The sequence below is a fragment of the Pelodiscus sinensis genome, chromosome 1, assembly GCF_052426305.1.
Source record: "Pelodiscus sinensis isolate ZL-2025 chromosome 1, ASM5242630v1, whole genome shotgun sequence".
Taxonomy (NCBI): domain Eukaryota; kingdom Metazoa; phylum Chordata; order Testudines; family Trionychidae; genus Pelodiscus; species Pelodiscus sinensis.
Genome location: NC_143052.1, coordinates 289,657,136 through 289,676,409, shown reverse-complemented (window position 1 = coordinate 289,676,409; position 19,274 = coordinate 289,657,136). Strand labels below are relative to the sequence as shown.

General features: G+C 40.1%; 1 protein-coding gene across 4 annotated transcripts in view; it reads right to left on the bottom strand.

Annotated features, from left to right (window-relative positions):
• DGKH (diacylglycerol kinase eta) overlaps positions 1 to 19,274 on the bottom strand; it is a 267,641-nt gene that overhangs the window by 57,646 nt on the left and 190,721 nt on the right. For all 4 annotated transcript variants that reach the window (XM_075918953.2, XM_075918954.2, XM_075918955.2 and 1 more), the window contains 7 exons: positions 18,002 to 18,101; positions 15,886 to 16,162; positions 14,231 to 14,359; positions 5,698 to 5,832; positions 3,104 to 3,221; positions 2,226 to 2,336; positions 1,991 to 2,087 (listed from right to left, as the gene is read on the bottom strand). In XM_075918953.2, coding sequence (XP_075775068.1) covers positions 1,991 to 2,087; positions 2,226 to 2,336; positions 3,104 to 3,221; positions 5,698 to 5,832; positions 14,231 to 14,359; positions 15,886 to 16,162; positions 18,002 to 18,101 — 967 coding nt within the window. The remainder of the gene's footprint in view (positions 1 to 1,990; positions 2,088 to 2,225; positions 2,337 to 3,103; positions 3,222 to 5,697; positions 5,833 to 14,230; positions 14,360 to 15,885; positions 16,163 to 18,001; positions 18,102 to 19,274) is intronic.

Here is a 19,274-nt window from a genome sequence, read left to right as displayed (position 1 = left end):
ATATGCTTCAATTCATTTTTATATCTGCCTCAGTGCTCAGAACCATTCGTGACCAATTGCTATCCCAAAATGAAAAGGCTTCTTTCACCATTTCCCTGGTATGTCGCATTGTCCACTTATTCCAATTTACCACAAAAACAGACAGATGTTACTCGTGAAATTCCAAATGTGCAAAGTCTCCGCAGCAGTCCCTCTTTCTATATCCCTTAACTCCTGAAATACTTAAACAACTCTGGCTGCTTCTAAAAAATAATCCTTGAGTTAGTGGATGAGAACTAAGGATGTAAATACCCATTACAAAAGTTAACAAGTGAAATGATCAAAGTGGGTCTTTGCCCACGAAAGCTTACGCTCCAATACATCTGTTAGTCTATATGGTGCTACAGGACTCCTTGTCACTAAGGCTATGTCTAGACTGCAGGCTTCTTTCGAAAGAGGGTCTTTCGAAAGCATCTTTCGAGAGAGCCTCTTTCGAAAGATCGCGTCTAGACTGCAGGCGGATCTTTCGAAAGAGCAATCCGCTTTTTCGAAAGAGAGCACCCAGCGAGTCTGGATGCTCTCTTTCGAGGAAGCCCTATTTACATTGAAGAACGCCTTCTTTCGAAAGAGGAACTTTCGAAAGAAGGCGTTCTTCCTCGTGAAACGAGGTTTACCGCCATCGAAAGAAAAGCCGCGTTCTTTCGAACTAATTTCGAAAGAACGCGGCTTGAGTCTGGACGCAGGGGAAGTTTTTTCGGGAAAAAGCTACTTTTCCCGAAAAAACCCATGAGCCTGGACACAGCCAAAGTGAAATGATATAATTTTAGTTTTTTAACCAGTTAATTGAGGGCTCGTGTAGAGCAACCAAGATCCTGAAGCAGGGCTGCTCCAGGCCAGGGCCCCTGAAGCCAGGGTCCTGACAGTTGGGCCTGCCCCTCCAAATAATCAGTTATCCCAGTAAGCATGATGTAAAGACTAATGCTTGCCAAGTAACCAGTTAAACGGTTAACCTTTTAGATCCCTAGTGAGAACAAAGATACAACATATTGAACCCACATCTAAAAATGTGGCTTAAAATGTATTAGAAGTATATGCAGTAGCATTTGTGATCTCCAATTTTATATTATTTCACCCTACCAGCAAATCAAAATATAAAAACTTGAAACATGAGACTATCTGAAGTATGGTATAAGATTAATACATGTGGCTATGCCACTTGCGAATTATAGTATATGACTGGTTCTAACTATTGAAAATGAATAATTTTATCTCACTCTTCAATTATATATATTTTATCACAGCACATAAGACTGATCATTATGTAAGACAATACTAAATATCAAACTTCCACTGACTTTTTTACTTCCAAAAATATTCAGAAATAATTATGAAAAGGTCAGATTTGAAAGCTAAAATATATCTTATTCAAAAGAAATGTTACATTTGTAGGTTCTTAAATTAGAAATCCACCCAGAGCACACATAATGTTCTTTCCTATCATCATCTTCACCAAATAAAGCACAATTTCTAGATAATTGCTAAATCCTTAGATAATGGAAATTTGCTTCTATTATACTAAACCATTCTAAAGACACTCAAGAGAAAGAGAGTTACAATAAATTAAAATTACTCCCTCGGCTTAACAGGTATCTTCATATAACATGAACTTCCATATAAAATATTTAGCACAAAGAAAAAGACAATGCATGTTCTTTCCTTCCTCATAACGGTTTTCCTAATAACATATATGTTTTATTGTTGTTGTTGTTGAGATCTACTCTCCATTCATTGTACCCAAAAAGCCTTCTAAAACCTCTTATTAGTATCAGTGGGAGATGTATTTTGAGAAAACAGATCCCTTAGAATCCACCGTCTCTTTAATAATACAAAAAATAATGACAGTGACAAAAAAATTTCAGAAATTAACACCATACTTAGTTAATCCCCAGATACTGAACTATACATTTTAGTGGCGAAAACTCATCCAAATTGTAAAGAAAATAAATATTACCTCCAGCTGAACTTTTTGCTCTAAGTTCTTATAAGTCCTTTGCAGTAGCTCTTTGGTACCAAGCACTCCATACCACATCATGTTCTTTGTCCGACTTCTAGAAACAAGTAAATAAAAGTTCATATACTGATGCATGCAATTTGTTATATATTGTAGCTGTGGAAAGAGTCAAAAGTTATGGACATAAAATCAAGCAAGCAAAATAACAAAAAAAATTAATGCAAAACTCCATTACCGGCACTTTTCAGGGTGTTCCTCTCGTTTATTATTAAATTCTAATGAAATTTTTGCATCTAATCCAATTCCGAAATAGTTGTTCATGACACATTTTTCTGAATATCCTTCCCTGTGAAAAGAATACAAATATTTAAGTATCCAGTTATGAACTCATCTGATCAATTACTTTAGGGCTTTGAGCTAGATTGTGGCTGGCCCTACCATAAGCATATGACTAAGGCAGGGTACAAAGCATATTCTGATTGATCCTAGATACTTATATGGCCTTCATCACTGCAGTACACCTCACAGACTGTAATGTTTTTTAAATTCACAACATCCCTGGAAGACAGGGAAGTACCACTATCCCTATTTTACAGATGGGAAACTAAGGCACACAAGAAGTCTGTGACAGAACAATAAACTGAGCCTGTCCTTGACTGGTGCCATATCCAATGGACTGTCGTCCTGTTCTACAGCAGTCACAAAGTCTATGGGGTTTAAGTCACCTTAAAAGGGACAGAGAAGAGACAGGGACCTTACCTCCACACCCCCACTGAGGGCAGCTCGCTGATGGTGGTGGAGGTTGTGTGCTTCTACGGAGGGCATGCTCTGTGTGTGTGTGTGTGTGTGTCAGATAGCTCTATATGGCCCAATGCCTTCCAATGGTCCTGCTGTAGCAATGGAACTCTCCACTGTCTAACTTAGGGCCTCTGTCTAAAAGACACCACCTTGCTCTTTGAATTTACTGACTATTATCATGTATAAAAATTCAGCTTTAAGGTTCGTGTTATTCATTCCAGTGATTACAAAGTACAATTACCTAGAGAAATGGTTAAGAAAAAAGAGACTGAACCCCAACCCAGTCAATTTGAGAAAACAAGGAGATTTTCTTACAGTGAATCTGGATCAGGGTCAATAAACGGGGTAGCACCAAAGGGATCAATGTTTGCAAGTAACATTTTGCTGATAATAGAACTCCCTGCAATAGAGGCAGCTAATCCAGCCCTTAAACCTGAAGGAGAAAACACAAACAAAACACTAAAAAACAGAGTCATCATAACTTCAGTGTAACCCATGCAATTTCGAGAATTAATATTGTTGATAGCCAAGCCCAGGATAGACAGAAAGTGCACTTTCTCGGATAGCTACATACATCACCTCTCTTTTCCACTTTCTTGAGCAGAAAGCCTGTTGAGTTTAATTTTGTGGTGGTTCACTGTCCACCATTGGAGAAAAAATTCAGGATTTCAATCCAAGAGTACTGAGGTGACAGGTTGCATGGTAATTAAATGGCCCACCTAAAGCTACTGAAGTTACCACATTTTTCAGCTCTTTGTCCACTTGCCCAAGTCTCCAAACTGTTTCATTGTTTTGGGAGGAATTGTAGGGGCAGGCAACAGTAGTAAGACCATTGTACATGCAGTCTGTCAGCTCACTTAGAATCTTTGAGATATGTTGACTTTCTTCATTCAATTTGATAAATGTAAGATCAACCAGGAAGTCTTCCTTTGATACCTTTTTACATAAGAGAGCTTCCCTATAAAATGTGTTTCCGCTTTGATCTCTTAGGGTATGTCTACACAGCAAAGTTATTTCAAAATAACTTTCAGGGTGGAAGGTCTCCCGCAGGGCCTCCTGGATACTGACAGCCCCCTGATGGACCTCCCAGATGGCAGCCTGCAGAAAGTGCAGCCAGGCTTGCAGCAACGCGTCCAAGAGAAGCACCAGAGAGCCCAGGGATAGCTCCAGCTGCATGTTGCAGAGTGCTGTGATGTTCCAAGTGTGGGCAGCCAGAGCATGCCGAGACAAAAATGCTTTGCTGTCCCTCATCGAGGTAGATAAGCAAGCAGGAAAGCCTGAGAACCGGCTGTCTGGGGGGGCGGGGCTTTAAGCATAGACCTCAGTTAGCCTCAGGCAGCAACCCCACACAGTAAGTCTTGACCTGGTGCCCTGCCGGAACCGATTCCAGCCAGCCTTAAATGCGATTCAGAGTGTGGACGCGCTATTTTGAAATAGCAAAATGCTATTTCGAAATGCATTTTGTGTGTAGATGCGTTATTTCGAAATATCTTATTTCAAATTAACTATTTCGAAATAAGATATTTTGAAATAACGCTGTAGTGTAGACATACCCTTAGACAGAGAGGAAGGGACTGAAGGGAAGTGAGAGAAAGATAAAGCGAAAAAACAAACAAGTATGACTGGAAAAATGAGGATAAGTGGTCTAGAGAACAAAAAAGCAGTGCTGGAAAGGAGAGGAAACATAAGAAGTCAGATGGGATGGGTGGAAAAGAGAGACAGACAGACAGGTGTAAGAAAACAGAAATACAAGTTAAATAAAAATAAGTAAGGAAGACCATAGAAGAGACACTGGCAGAGAGAACTTAACTATTGAACTAAAGAACAATTCTTTTTTCTACTATGGGAAGGGTCACAGATTGATTAGCTTATATGGGCATGTCAGTGCAGAACTAATGTCAAAGTAACATGCACAACTGTGTTAAACTAATGAAGATAGAAATTTGCTTTCAAAAGCTTTTAATTAAATTGATCTACAAACAATACATAATTAGTTTCAATATTTATTAACACTTAGAATGAAAGTTCATTAAGCCAGTGTTTTAGCAATTATTTTTTGTATACATTTTTACTTTGGGATGTGTACAGATTTCCTAACTGCAACTGTTGCAAAGTACCTTTTCACAGTTTAATGTATGATATTTTTATTTATAGGAATGCCCACTAAGATTTTATTCAGCCAAAAGATAATTTCTCACCTGACTCTAACCCTTAGCCTCTCACTAAGCTAACACAGCCTTCATCCAGTAGGGTAGCAAGGTTCCTTTGACTCAGTTAGTAATGGAGGGCATTAACAGAGCCCTCCTCCCATTTCTGCTCCTCATTCCCCAAAACCAAATGCAAAGCTTTTGCAATGTATACGGTGCTTAGGACAGTGACCAGAAGCATTTTCAATTCACATACATTCTCTATTTGTAACATTCTTTGAATCTCTGGGTGAAAGGCACTATATAATAGGGATGTTAAAAGGCAGGTAATTTTGAATACGTGTAACCTGTAGGCAGCAGTGTGGAGGTGGCAGCCAGTTCCCCAGGAGCGGGACTGCAGGTAGGAGCTGGGGACAGCAAGCCACTCCCTAGGACTCAGTGCACACTGACACACAGCTTTTAAGTCAGATTCTGGCTCACACCAGCTCCCGCCTGCAGTCCCACTCTTGGGGAGCTGGCTGCTTTCCCCACACGCTGCTGCCTCTGATACAGGGGTAGCAGTGTGTCTTAGCAGCCGGATCCCCAGGAGCAGGGCGGGAACCTGCATGTAACTGTGAATGTTAACGGATAAGCCAGCCCTTATTGTTTAACCATTTATATGGTTATATGCTCATATCCCTACCATGTAAATATAATGTATTACTTAACAACTAATTGTGGCTATAGCAAGATGTTGAAAGTACTAGTGCAATTCAGAATTACCTGGGCAGATTATCCTGGTGTTAAGTACAGGGAGGTTTTCTTTGTTGGCTGCCACAGCTGGGACAGAGAAAGAGCCAGGATGAGAGGAAATGCCCCGACTTGTATGTCGATCTGGAGACCTTGGTGCAGTTTTAACTATGCCAAAAGAAAAAGAAAAAGAAAAAGAAAAAGAAGAAATAAAGTTAGAACTAAATACACACACACAAACTGTAGATACAAATCCATATGTCCTTATCTAAGATTCTGTGCCTCAACATATTGTACAAGCATGAGCTATTAATCTAACCTATTAATCCTCTCTGAGATCTCTGGAGAACCAAAAATATCTATATTATTTTGTATTAATATTGGTGGTCACTCTGTATGTTTGCGAGGGATGAATTACATGCTATGGAGTTAAATCAGAAAGGATAGTTAAAGAAATCAAGCAGGAAAAATGAAATAATGCCCTAGATAAGAAGCATCCCAGGAGATACTCATACACCATAGCCAGAAATGTAGCTGTGAAGAAGTGGTCCCAACTTGGTGATGTAGCTGTTTTTTAGAGATCAAAAGAAACACCTCTGTTAAAAGACCTGTTAAAAGAAAGAGAGTGGAGAGAAAAGGCTGTCAGCTGCTGCAGGCTGACACAGACTGACAGAGTGTCCAGGTCTGCTGAGAGCACAATGTAATTTGGACACCTTGACTAAGTCACATCTACTAAGGGGCTAAGAAAAATACTAGGCATAATTTTGACAGTAAGCATACAGGGTTGTTATTTTAAATCCACTTATTAGAGCACTATGCGCTTTTGGTAAACAAATCATCATTTATTTTAAAGAAACTTCTTCTGTGTCACTACATATTAATACTGCCCACACAATGCTAGGTATCCCAACTGGCAATCAGGAGTTATAACCCAGAAACCCAGTCAAGACAAGAGATAGCTGGATCATGGTATCCACCCCAAAGAGAAGTGAACACTCACTCATGCCACAAAAATGTGCATTACAGAAAATGGGAAAGGATCTCAAAGGGGAAAACCTAAGTAGGGAAAACCTATAACCAGAAATATCCCCATTTCTGTATTTATTTCATTGATTTTACTCATGGTGAAACTCATATTCAGGAAGTTCAAGTGATTAGCCCAAATGAAAATCCTCAGAGATATATAGAACAAGAACTCTGGAATTCCCAATCCCCATTTCAATTCATTAGGGTACAGGCTAATTTGACCATTGAAAAAAAAAAGCAGAATTAAAAAGGGAAAAATAAAAAAATAATATTAAATTTAAAAGATTTGCTATAATAGGAATTATAATAAATTATTTATTTATGTAAAAGGCCACTAACCCACACCAGAAGTTCTTAGAGTGCTATGTAAAAATTCAGAATAAATTATAAACAAATAAAAACTGTTCTAATAAAACTAAAATAATTGAGATAAAAGGAAAATATTCTAACAGTTGTGGTAATAAGTAATCTATAATTAGGGGAAATTTTTAAAAACTTTGGGAATAAACACTAGTTTTTACTTGCAGTTTAAAGGAAGAGAGTGGAGGAGCTCTGGCAAATTTAAAGAGGAAATACCATACTACTTGCTACAGTTCAGATAGATTACCTGCCAACATAAGGCCCTGATTCGGGAAAGCGCATGGAAGCAAATGTAAATATGGGTTTATATCCATTAACTTCAATGGAACTGAAGCATGGGCTTAAAAGTAAAGGGTTTTCCTGAAATGCAATGATGTTCTGAACTTAGGTCTAACACATAATCATGATATCAGTTCTAGGTGCAGGCTCAAAGAGGAGGTCAAACTTAACTGGACCTAAGAGATGGGAGAAGGTGCTTTCTAATTACTAGCTTTGCAAAATCAATATGGGATCTGAAATCTAAGATCATCACCAGCATAATCCCACTGTCTTCAGAGTATGATTTCAGTGACACTTGGGCAATATCCTTCATGTCAATTGAATTACACAGGTCTGACTATATTGCTGGAATTTAGTACAGGCAGTCCCCGGGTTACGTACAAGATAGGGACTGTAGGTTTGTTCTTAAGTTGAATCTGTATGTAAGTCGGAACTGGCATCCAGATTCAGTCGCTGCTGAAACTGATCAGTTTCAACAGCGGCTGAATCTGGATGCCAGTTCTGACTTACATACAGATTCAACTTAAGAACCCCAGGCATCCCCAAGTCAGCTGCTGCTGAAACTGATCAGCGGCTGATTCCAGGAAGCCGGGGACAGAGCAACTCTGCCTCGGGCTTACTGTAGTCAGCCGCTGGTCAGTTTCAGCAGCGGCTGACTTGGGGACACCTGGGGCAGAGCAGCTGGGGTGCTGCTGGGTTGCTCCAGTAGCGCCACTCCTCGGCACTACTGGAGCAACCCAGCAGCACCCCAGCTGCTCTGCCCCAGGCGTCCTGATTCAGCCGCTGCTGAAACTGACCAGCAGCGGCTGAATCAGGACACCTGGGGCAGAGCAGCGGGGGTGCTGCCGGGTTGGTCCAGTAGCGCCGAGGAGTGGGATTGGCACAGGTGGGCAGCCCCATCCGAGGAACCTCAGGGAATCCTCAGTGGCAGTAGGACCAGCCCCAGCAGCAGGGCAGGATGTCTGGGCGGTCCCTGCCGGGGAATCCCCAATGGCAGCGGGGCCAGCAGTGGCCAAGCTATACCAGCTGGGAAACCCGGGGAAGCATTAGCAAAGTCAGCGACAAGGCAGGGAGTTGCAAGGAGAGGAGTCTGGGATTGGGGCAGCCAGCAGGGGAGCACTGACCTCCCCTGGTCCGGCAAACTTCTTGGTTTGGGACAGCTCAGGTCCCAAGGGTGCCGGACCAAGGAGGTCCAACCTGTATAAATGAAGAGATACAGTTAAACTACTGCAACTCCCCATGAAGACACTCTTATTCCAAAATAAGAGTGACTTTTCCCATTTTAGCTTAAACTGCTTCTAAATCAACATAAAAAGGAAAAAGACACACTTTTAGGGTATGTCTACACTACAGCGTTAATTCGAGCTATCTTAATTCAAAATAGTTAATTCGAATTAACGCGTCTACACACAAAATGCAGTTCGAATTAGCATTTTGTTAATTTGAAATACTGCATCCACACTGACTGGACACAGAATCGGATTTAAGGCCAGCCAGAACCAGGTCAGGCAGGGCATCAGGTCAGGAGTGTCTGTGTGTGGCTACTGCCTGAGGCTATGTGATGCCTCTACTTAAAGGGACCCACCCCCCACCTCCTGGGCAGCCGGTTCTCAAGTTTCCCTGCTTGCTTGTCTACCTCGATGAGGGACAGCAAAGCATTTGTGTCTCTGTATGCTCTGGTTGCCCTCACTTGGGACACCATAGCACTTTGCAACATGGAGCCGGAGCTGCCCCTGGGCACTCTGGTGATTCTCGTGGAAGTGTTGCTGCGAGCCTCACTGCACTTTCTGCAGGCTGCCATCCCGGAGGTCCATCGGGGGGGCTGTCAGCATCCAGGAGGCCCTGCAAGAGAGCTTCCTCCCTGAGGAGCACTAAGAACCTCCCTGGTGTGTTCCACTGGGGGCTTGTGCCTCATTCCTCCCGCCTTCCACCTACCCTCCCTAACCCCCCTTCCTGATGTCAAATAAAAACACATTTCTTGCCCAAAACCCCTCTATTGACCAAAACTGGGGTGGGAATGAGAGTGGGAGAAGGGAGGGGGAAACCTGGGAGGAGGGAGCTGGAAGGGGGAGGCAAGGGGAGGAAGGGAGAGGAGAAGCTCAGGGTTGGGGGTCTTGCCAATCCAACTTGATTTTCATGCAAACCTGCTCCTGGGTTCGCATGTGGCATTTGGTGGCCAGGCTGGCAGCTATCCTGCCATAGATGGCTGCGTTCCTCTGTCTGCTGCGGAGATCATGGATGTTGGGGGCATCCCCCCAAACCTGAATACGGTCCTCCCTGTTCTCCGCCCTGGACCAGGAAGGCGACCGCCTTCTCCGGGCCCTGGCAGACTCCTGGGAGCTGGCTGACTGCTCCTGGGGTGCAGTGGAGGGCTGGCTGCCAGTGGTTTGCTGGCTCATGTTTTGGGGCAACTGGGTTGGGGCAGTGACTGCTGGACCTGGGCCGGCAGGTTTGGAGCTGGCGCAGGCACTGTGGCCAAAGTCTGCCCCTTTAAGGGCTCTGGGGCTGGGGAGAGGGAAAAGAATTTTCCTGGTTTGGCCCAAAGTGGCCACCAGGGGCAACTGGGAAAGGCTGGAGGCCAGGTAATTCGGACTAAGCATCTACACAGCGCTTATTCCGAAATAGCTAATTCAAGTTTGGCATTACTTCTCGTAGAATGAGGTTTACCTAACTCGAATTAAGCGCCCCGCTATTTCGAATTTAATTCGAAATAGCGGTTTGCTTGTGTAGACACTATGGAAGTTAATTCGGAAGAATAGCTGTTATTCCAAACAGCTGTTATTCCAAATTAACTTTGCAGTGGAGACATACCCTTACAGAATAAAAGTGTCCTCTTAGAGAGTTATACCAGTAAAACTAACAGTTTCAATTCATACTTGCTGTATACTGGTGCAACTTCATGATACTCTATATATTTTTGTTGGTCTCTAAGGTGCCACAAGATTACTCGTTTTTAAAGTTACAGACTAACTCTGTACCCCTCTGAGACTTCTTAAGCTAGTAATTGACAGTGACTGTCAACAGTGACATCAAGAAACTCAGATGGGGGAAAGAGGAATGAGGCAAAAGAGTTTCCAGTTGTTGGGTTTTTGTAAATTCAAGAAAATATTGACCTTCCTCTTGCAAATCCAAACTGAACTCAACAGAGGAGAGAAAAACCTTTTGAGGTCCCTTTTCTCTTGACATCAAAAAGCTTTGTAAGGGAAACAGTTAAGAGCTGACCATTTCTTAAAGATCACAAAGCCATGGAAGTGATCAGCAGAAGTAACTGCTAACAGAATGCAAGAGAATGGATCAATAAGATGTCACACCATGCAGAAGAACTACACAGTCTATCAAACTGTCAGTGTTAAAAAACAGTGGATATAGCAAAGATGAAAGGATGGAAGAGAGACACTTAGCCACGATCAGGAAGAGATCAACTAGTGATCATGGAAAGAGCAATTTTGTAGCACCTATTGGCTTGTAACATAGCACTTCTGTGTGCCTGCATAGCTCTTGTACTGAAAATGATCACACTCCTGATGAACTGGAGAGGAGATGACAGAGTTATTGTATATCAGGGGTGGGCAATAATTTTTGACTGGGGCCACTTCAGAAATGTTTGAAGTGGTCCTGGGCTTCCCTGGAAGGGGAAGGGCCTCAGGCAGGGTGGAGACAGGACACTTATGTGCTGCCCCACACACAGACCCTGATTGGTCTGGGGGTGGGGGAAACAGAAGGGCTTCCGCAAGGCAGATCAACTCACTTGGCAGACAAGATCTGGCCTGCAGAGACCCTTTTGCCCATCCCTATTGTACATGCTCAAACTACTTCTACTTTTTCATAGCCTAAGCCAGGCTGAACTCCAGGAACATGGAAAAGGAAAAAAAAACAAAACAAAGAAATCAGCTGATCTTAATATTTTCTCTCATCATTTGTACTATCACGGTTTCAAAAAATTCATAGAATATATATACTATAAGAAACCAACAGTTAATATAATCCTACACATTACACACAGAACCGTGTGAAAATGTACAGCATTTCATAAGGGTGAATTATTATGCGGATCAACTGAAGAGAGCACAAAAAAAAGCCATACAAATTATTCGAGGGCTGGAAAAAATGTCTTTTTGTGAGAGATGCAAAGAGCTCATGAAACAAAGACCAAGAGGTAAGTTTATTATGGTATATAAATACCTTCACATAAAGAAAGCACAGAGTATCAAATCTAGAAGAGAATGTCAGAACTAGAACCAATGGTTAGAAGTGCAAGTCAGATAAATTCAGATTAGAAATAAAGCACCACGAAGGTGATTAACCATTAGAACAAACTACCAATTAAGTGATAGATTCTCCAGAATCCTCCAAAATTAAGCTTGAATACCTATTTGAGTCAATTTCAAGACATTAGGTCCAACACAGGAGTAACTGGGGGAGGGCCAATAGCCTGTGATATACAGGAAGTCAGATTATATCATCTAATTGTCCTTTCTGGCTCTAAATTCTAATAATTCATTAACTACAACAATTATAAGATAATGATGTCGGAGGACATAATATCAACACAAAAACATGATTCTCAGATATGTATGACAAAACACTATCCTTAAGTGCTACAGAGCTAACAGAAATAGAGGTGGAAAACGATATCCAAATTTTATCGAATTAAACATTATTATCTATTTAGACTAAGGTAATTAATGCATGGAAAATATTACTTTCATCAAGTGACTGAGAACCTCAGAGGATTAACAAATAATATTCAGAACACAATTATCTTTCACTTTGCATAATGCTACTTAAAAATTCACAGTGCTATTCTTACAACCCATTCTCTCTGAACTCAGGAACAAGAGAGATGCATTAAAAGAATAATCAGCAGAAGAGCTGCTCTTTATTTGACAGATGAGACCCCTGGAGATAAGCTACAATAAAAATAAACTTTTGCTGTTCATGTTCTGATAAAAACTAACGCAGCTCCCATGGGTAAAAGTGATGTTTCATTGCAGGTAATTGAATTAATGTTTCATGGTTTCTCCTGAAACACACATCTCCCACTGACAATATTAACATGTATTCCACTCACACACTTCAAATATATGAATACCAATACCACTTCCCAAGAATTACCGTAGTATTATTCAAGGAAGCAATGGTTGTTTGATGAACAAACAAGTTCAATATTGTTAGCCATTCCTAACTGACAAGAATGTTTATTGACCAATAAATCAGCAAACGCTAACTACCACAAAGTTCAGTTAAGCTTCCTCTCTCTGTTTGTTATGAAAACCGAAATAATGAGAATGTTCAAGTCTGTACATGCTATTTTAAATAAAGGTCTGTACATTTTTAAATGCTGTAGTTTTGATATGTAGCTCTCCATTATTTTACGAGACGCATTAGTGGAAATACAAATTCAGGACAAGTTTTTTTTTAAATGAAAGAAGAGACCTAGCAAAATTAAACAAAACGATATTTTTTCTAACATAATGGACTCTGAGTTGCACATCTCCAAATACCTAAATTCAGCCCATTTCTGTTCATGTAAGGCAACGGGGAATACCACAACATGGTACAACCCCATTCTAAAAGTAATTCCTAATCCCAAATAATCAATTAACTAATAATACAAAGAATACAAAATTCTAACTTTAGTTCTTTATTATATTTAAAGTTTAAATGTAATGGTCATAAAAATTTCCAGCCTTAGAGTCTGAAATCTCTCAAAAGAGGCATGAGCCTCTCTTCGTGCACTAATCCTGATTTAAAATGAACCGCCTACAGGGAACAAATTTAATCTCGATATCCATTCAATCCTTCAAAACTCTAGCCTCTCTGGTAGGTGTATACTTATTGCTGTTAGTGCCAATCTCAGTAAAGTACCTCCTGATAGTCCGGCATATCCGATAATCCGGCACCACCTAGGTATAAAAATGTATATACAATGTTTTTAACCCTTTTTATAGTAGCACAAGCACTGTCCAGCATCACACAATGCCAGTGGCAAACTGACTCGGTCCCGTCCGGTTTTGCTTGGTTCAGCTGCTGCCGCTGCTGCCTTGTGACTTGTTTTTTGCCGAAGCTCACTCAGTAGGCTCTTGCCATTTTGATGCCGGACTATAAGGAGTGCCGTACAATTGGATGTCGGACTACTGGAGTTTTACTGTAATACGGCCCAGATTCCAAAAGGCAAGTTCTGGATTCTTAGCACATCATCAGCACAATACCCCATAGAGAAACAAAGGTTTGGAAAGATACACATATAGCAAAAAAATTAAGTTTGGATTGTGAATATTTCACCCAGTAAGTAGCATTAACAGAATGCTATATTTAAAAAAAGACAAACATTCAAGATATTTTAACAATTAAGATTCCAATATCATATTAAATTCACCTGCATCCCACCTATGAATTAAAGACTATCAGCAGCTTACATTTGAAACTAAAATCTGTCTTGTCAAGAACATGAATTCTAACAAATGATCTTGAATTTTCTCATATTAACCTGCATTGATCTTTTCAACCTATATCAGACCCAGGAAGGCTTCATAGCTGTTTATCAGGAAGGTGTCAAAACAATAGGACAGACGCACAGGATGCCTCCAAAAAGTTAAAAGTTTTGCAAAAACAACAATCAAAGCTTACAGCACAGAACCCCACATTCAGGCTTCACACCTGTTTCAACAGCCACTACTATAATAAGCGAAGTTCAAGGTGGTTACTATTAAGAGATGTATAGAATAGTTCACTCAGATAGAATACTTTTTTCTCAAAAAGCAAAGGTTGTATACGTGCATCAAAATCAGGCTAATAATGGAAGCTGTGTAACCAGTTTATCTATGTCTTTAGTAAAGTCACTACTTTGACTTCATAAAATTCTAGCAGTTTTAAAAAAATTTACTCTGGATTTACTTACTTGTCTGAGATTCATATTCCTTTGTATCTTCCTCTTTTTCTTCTTCTTTGGATTCATCCAATTCCTTACTATAGTCTACAGAGGATTGATTTGCTTGTTCTTCAGTATGAGCATTCTGTTCATCCACAACTGAATAGCAGGAGGAAAAATAGTTAACATTTCTTCAGAGAAAATATGCATGTGTAAAGTTTCTATAGAAAATTAACATCCTACTTCCGTCGTGCTAATTTAGGGCACACAGATATTAAGAAAAGGACTGTTCTGCCTAATTAATTCAAGAGCAGTTTAACAATCCTCTGCTTCTGATAATGGAAAAATTAAATTGAGAGGTGATTCATTCACCACCATATCAATAATAATACTTCAAAAATGGAACTCTATGGTGGTTTGGCAAAGCTTCCTGCTGATAATTTTCAGTACTTTTCTTTTTGAAGGAGAAGAGTTACAAAAGTAAGTAAAACATATTGCATCAAAAATCTCATCTTGTTCAGTTATATGCTATTTAGTTGAGTCAAATTTCCTAATATCACTGTATTGTCTGAGAATATTTTTATCTAATTTTCAAAATCCAATTTGTGCACGCAATCAGGTACAGTGTACAACTGGTCACCTGCATTCACAAATACTCACAGTAAATTGTGAGACAGTGCAAAATATGTACATAGCTACAAGTACATTTTTGTAAATCTAACTACTTTTAAAAACAGGAGTTTTCTCTTTTACTTGAGAAACTCTGAATTACATTTCAATGATGTAGCCTACCTATGCTATGAACCTGAAGATAACACTTGGACAGTGTGACATCCTGTCCCTTTTGTAGTAAACATATAGTGATATACAACATATGAAGCCACACATTTAATCAGAAAAAATAGGAGCAAAAAACCCCATATGCAACACAGGTAAATTAACACAACTTTTGAAATTAAAAATTAGCTGTCAAGACCTTGATTTTTTGGCTGCTGCATGCAAGCCAGTCCCACTGAAACCTGTGGAAACTGCACAGATGTAGAACCTGGAAAAGGGTCCCTGAGTTCTGGTGATCATTTATACCATCTTACGGCTACTTTGAACCAATTTTGGCATTGAATTTCTTCATTTTTTAAGAAAAATAATCCTGCAAGCTAAATTACACCACAATACTTTTCAATAAGAAAATAATTTCAGTAACTGGAAATTTAAAAAGTAGTTTTAGTGCAAGATTAAGAAAAATAAGAATGCCATTTTTTTCTGCAAACTTAAAAAAAACAAGCCCAGCACCCAAGCATATGCACTTGTAATCTTCTCAGGAATCCAGATCAACATGACAAAAGGAGCAAAGAAAGTAGTACTTGGTAGGGATTTCATACATTGTTGAGTAGATCTTCAATAGCCACTCCCTTTGACAGCAGACAAATGGAATTATAAGGACTCCATCTTGTCCATCAGGTGGCACAGAAATGAATATGGTATAAAGATACAGACAAACAGATATATATACTGCCTCTCTCTAGATATATATGAAAGGTGGTATTCTAACATGTGGCAAATGGCTTATAACAACCATATACTGAATTTACGTAAGCATATGGGAATCAAGTTTTAATAATGGAACTTTATTCTAGCAGAAACAGTGACATTCTGTGGTTAACAAGCAAACTCTTCCTGATGTGCACCTTTTTCTGCTTGTTCAATGATTTGCCTCACTGCCTTCTTTAAACTGTTTGCCCGCAGCATTAACTGTTCTCTTGGTTTGAAGATTTTTGGAGTGGAAGACTTTGCAATGCTCTCTGTTAACTGTTCCTTGTTTTCAGACAAAGATTCTTCACTTGAAAACTCCTCAACTTCTTCCTCTACAATTGGGGGAGTGATCCGTGGTAGAATGGGTGTAGCTTGGGCTTCGGTGTGAAGAGCCTGGAGCAATAGGTCTAGCTTCTCATTTAATTCTGAACACTAACAAAGTTACACATACAAACAAAAAGAAAAAAAATCACTTAAGTGAGTGTCAGTTCAAAAGTTAACTATCAGATTGTAGTGTGAGAACCTAAAAGTCTATGCCAGGTTAGTAACTTGTTTGGTGCAGGATTTTTTTTTTTTTTAATTCTTCACTAAACACTATTTTAATAGCTTTCTATTTTGCTTAAGCGTATGGTGAAGAAACAACATCAGGGACTGAAACACAAAGACATAACTGTACAATCACAAGGTCAACAGAATAAGTACTTTTTGCTTAAGTAATTTTTTCTTTCTAACCCAGTCTAGATCAAGGGTCTGTGATCTCAGCCTGGCCCACTATATGTACTACTGTTCCCCCTCATCCATTTATTTTCTCTTTGCAGTCCCATTGCTTTACTGCAGTTAATTGTATCCCTTTTACAGAAAAGTCAAATTCTTACAACAGTATATTTCTGTGAATGCCTGTGGTTGTAACCATGCATTTTACCTGCTCCCCCCAATATATGCCTAGAATACATACTGATTATTAACTGAAAAGTAAATAAATACTGTTTCAATTGATATGTTTTTCAATAATATCAAGTCTCTATTATTTAGCTTACCCAAAAGAAGACAGATGAGATACGATTGCTATGTTAAATACCAGGGAGGGAGAGGAGTTATTTAAGTTAAGTGCCTATGTGGATGTAAGAACAAATGGCTATTAACTAGACATCAGCAAGTTTAGGCTTGAAATTAGGTGAAGGATTTTAGCCCTGAGAGGAGTGAAGTTCTAGAACAACCTTCCAAGGGAGCAGCAGGAGCCCAAAATCAAACTGGCTTCTAGACTGAACTTGATACGTTTATGGAGAGAATGGTAAAATGAGATTGCCTACAATGGCACGTAGCCAATCTGCAACAGCTAACAGCAAATATCTCCAATGGCTGATGATGGAAAACTAGATAAGGAGGGCTGTGAGTCACTAAAGAGAATTCTTTCCCAGGTGTCTGGCTGGTGAGTATTGCCCAAGAGCTCAGAGTCAAAATTATCACTATATTTGGGCTGGGGAAGAGATTTTTCTCATAGGTCAGACTGACAGAGAAACTGCAGTATGGAGCAAAGGTTCCGTGCAGGTTTAAAATAGTGTAAATGGTGGACTCTCTGTAACCTGGAGTCTTTAAATTAACTCAGCCAGAAGGATTTCACTAACTCAGCCAGAAGGTTAGGGATATATTTTAGGTATGAGAGGGTGAGGTTCTGTGGCTTGCAATGTGCAAGAAGTAAGACTATATGATCATGTAGGTCCCTTCTGACCTTACAGTCTATGAGTCTTGTTTTTTATTTTGTGGAATGGAAAAGAATATAAGGCATCTTTGGTAAATTTAATCAGAAGTTTTATAATGTAAAGTTGGTCCCTTTATTGGAAAGAAAAACAACTTATAGCCTCTGACCTCACTGAGAACAGTGTCAGGTCTCTTGAACTAAGGATGTTAAGAGGCAGGTAACTGTCTAATCATGCAGTCAATACAATTTAGGGAGCAAGGGAGCAGGTGGCACCATGGAGAGGGTGCTGGGGGGAACCAGCTTTTAAGCCAGCTCCTCCTATCACCAGCTCCTGCCCCCCCACCTTGCTGCCTCTGATAGAGAGGCAGCAAAGTGGGGTATAGTGAAATGCAAGTAGTTGAGTAGTCGACTTGACTACGGGTAGCCTGGACTTATCAGGTAGTTGACCATTTGCTTACATCCCTATCCTGAATTACTTTTGAATTAAAATACCAAGTATCCTGAATTAATTTAATTTTCATCGTATTTTAAAAACCTAATTGTAGCTGAAATATGTAAAAAAAAGTTCTTACTTTAATGGCCATGACATCAGCTTCTTCTGCATTTTCCATTGTTTTTTCATAGGTCTTCCCTATTTTGGCTACAAAGTCTTTTACAGTTTCACATAGTACCCTTTGGATAAAAAAGAGGAGTAAAATAAATAAATAAATAAATAAACTGGCTGGATCTTTTAATATTAATTATTGGATGTATTTTGTTTTAATTGCTAACATATCTTTGGTTTTCTTACTAAAATTCCACCAAACTCCCATGCTTCTTTTGCTTGAGGACATTAAGAAAAGTTATAGCAAGAGGTTTAAAATCATACACTTCACATGTTTAAGTAGACATTCCAATACAATTATAGCCATTTCTCTCCAGGGCACAATTGTAGACCATTCTGGTTGCAAAGAGAACACCATAAAATAACTTTTTTAAGTAGTTATATATTTTTTCTTTGTAAGTCTCCAGTGCCCTTTGGTGCACATTGGTACCCTATTCCTTTCTTCTGTTTACTCTTCTGTTTCTAACTGAGATGCCATTAATGGGGCCATTTTAATTTGTTGTCTTGTTTGAATACCTTTTGTTAACAGTATCACCAACCATACCAGCAGAGTTGTTCCCTCTATGGACTTAGCCCCAACCTGCAAATCCATGTGGGCAGACTCTTACATTCATGCAGCCTTCAGTGAGAGTCTATGTGGGTCCCCTGGTCTGCACTGGGGCAGTTCCCACCTCTCAAAAGTGTGCCCTTCTGGTTGGGTGTGTCTTTCAGTTCTGATGACCCCTGACAGTGGTTCCCAGATGGTTTTTCAGCCCTCCAACTGTATGTGAATCGGAACAGACCACTTCCAGGTTATACTGCCCACAAGGAGCCTGGTCTCAGTATCCCTCAGCTCATGCATCTCTAACCCTACTTGGGCTCAGATTTTAAGTAGTGTTGACCCAACTATGGGGTTATATCTCCAGCGCTTCCTTTCTGGAGATACCACCTTCTTGTGAGCCAGCCCTGCACTCTGCTCTTACTCAGTCCCAGCAACCAGCCACAAACTCTTCTGGTGCTCCCTCAGTCCTTGCCCATACTGAGATGTCCATGGTACTGATGCTCCTTTATACAGCAAGAAGCACACTTCTCTCTTCTCCAGTTCCAAGCAGCAACTGACTGCTGCTATGTTCTGTAGCTCCTCTTTTAATTCCCTATTGGGCTTTACATTATCTACATCCTGCAGCCTCTCTCATTTTTGGCTTCCCTGCAAAAATGTAGGCCACTTGGAGGACTTCTTTTCAGATTCTGCCTCGGATAGA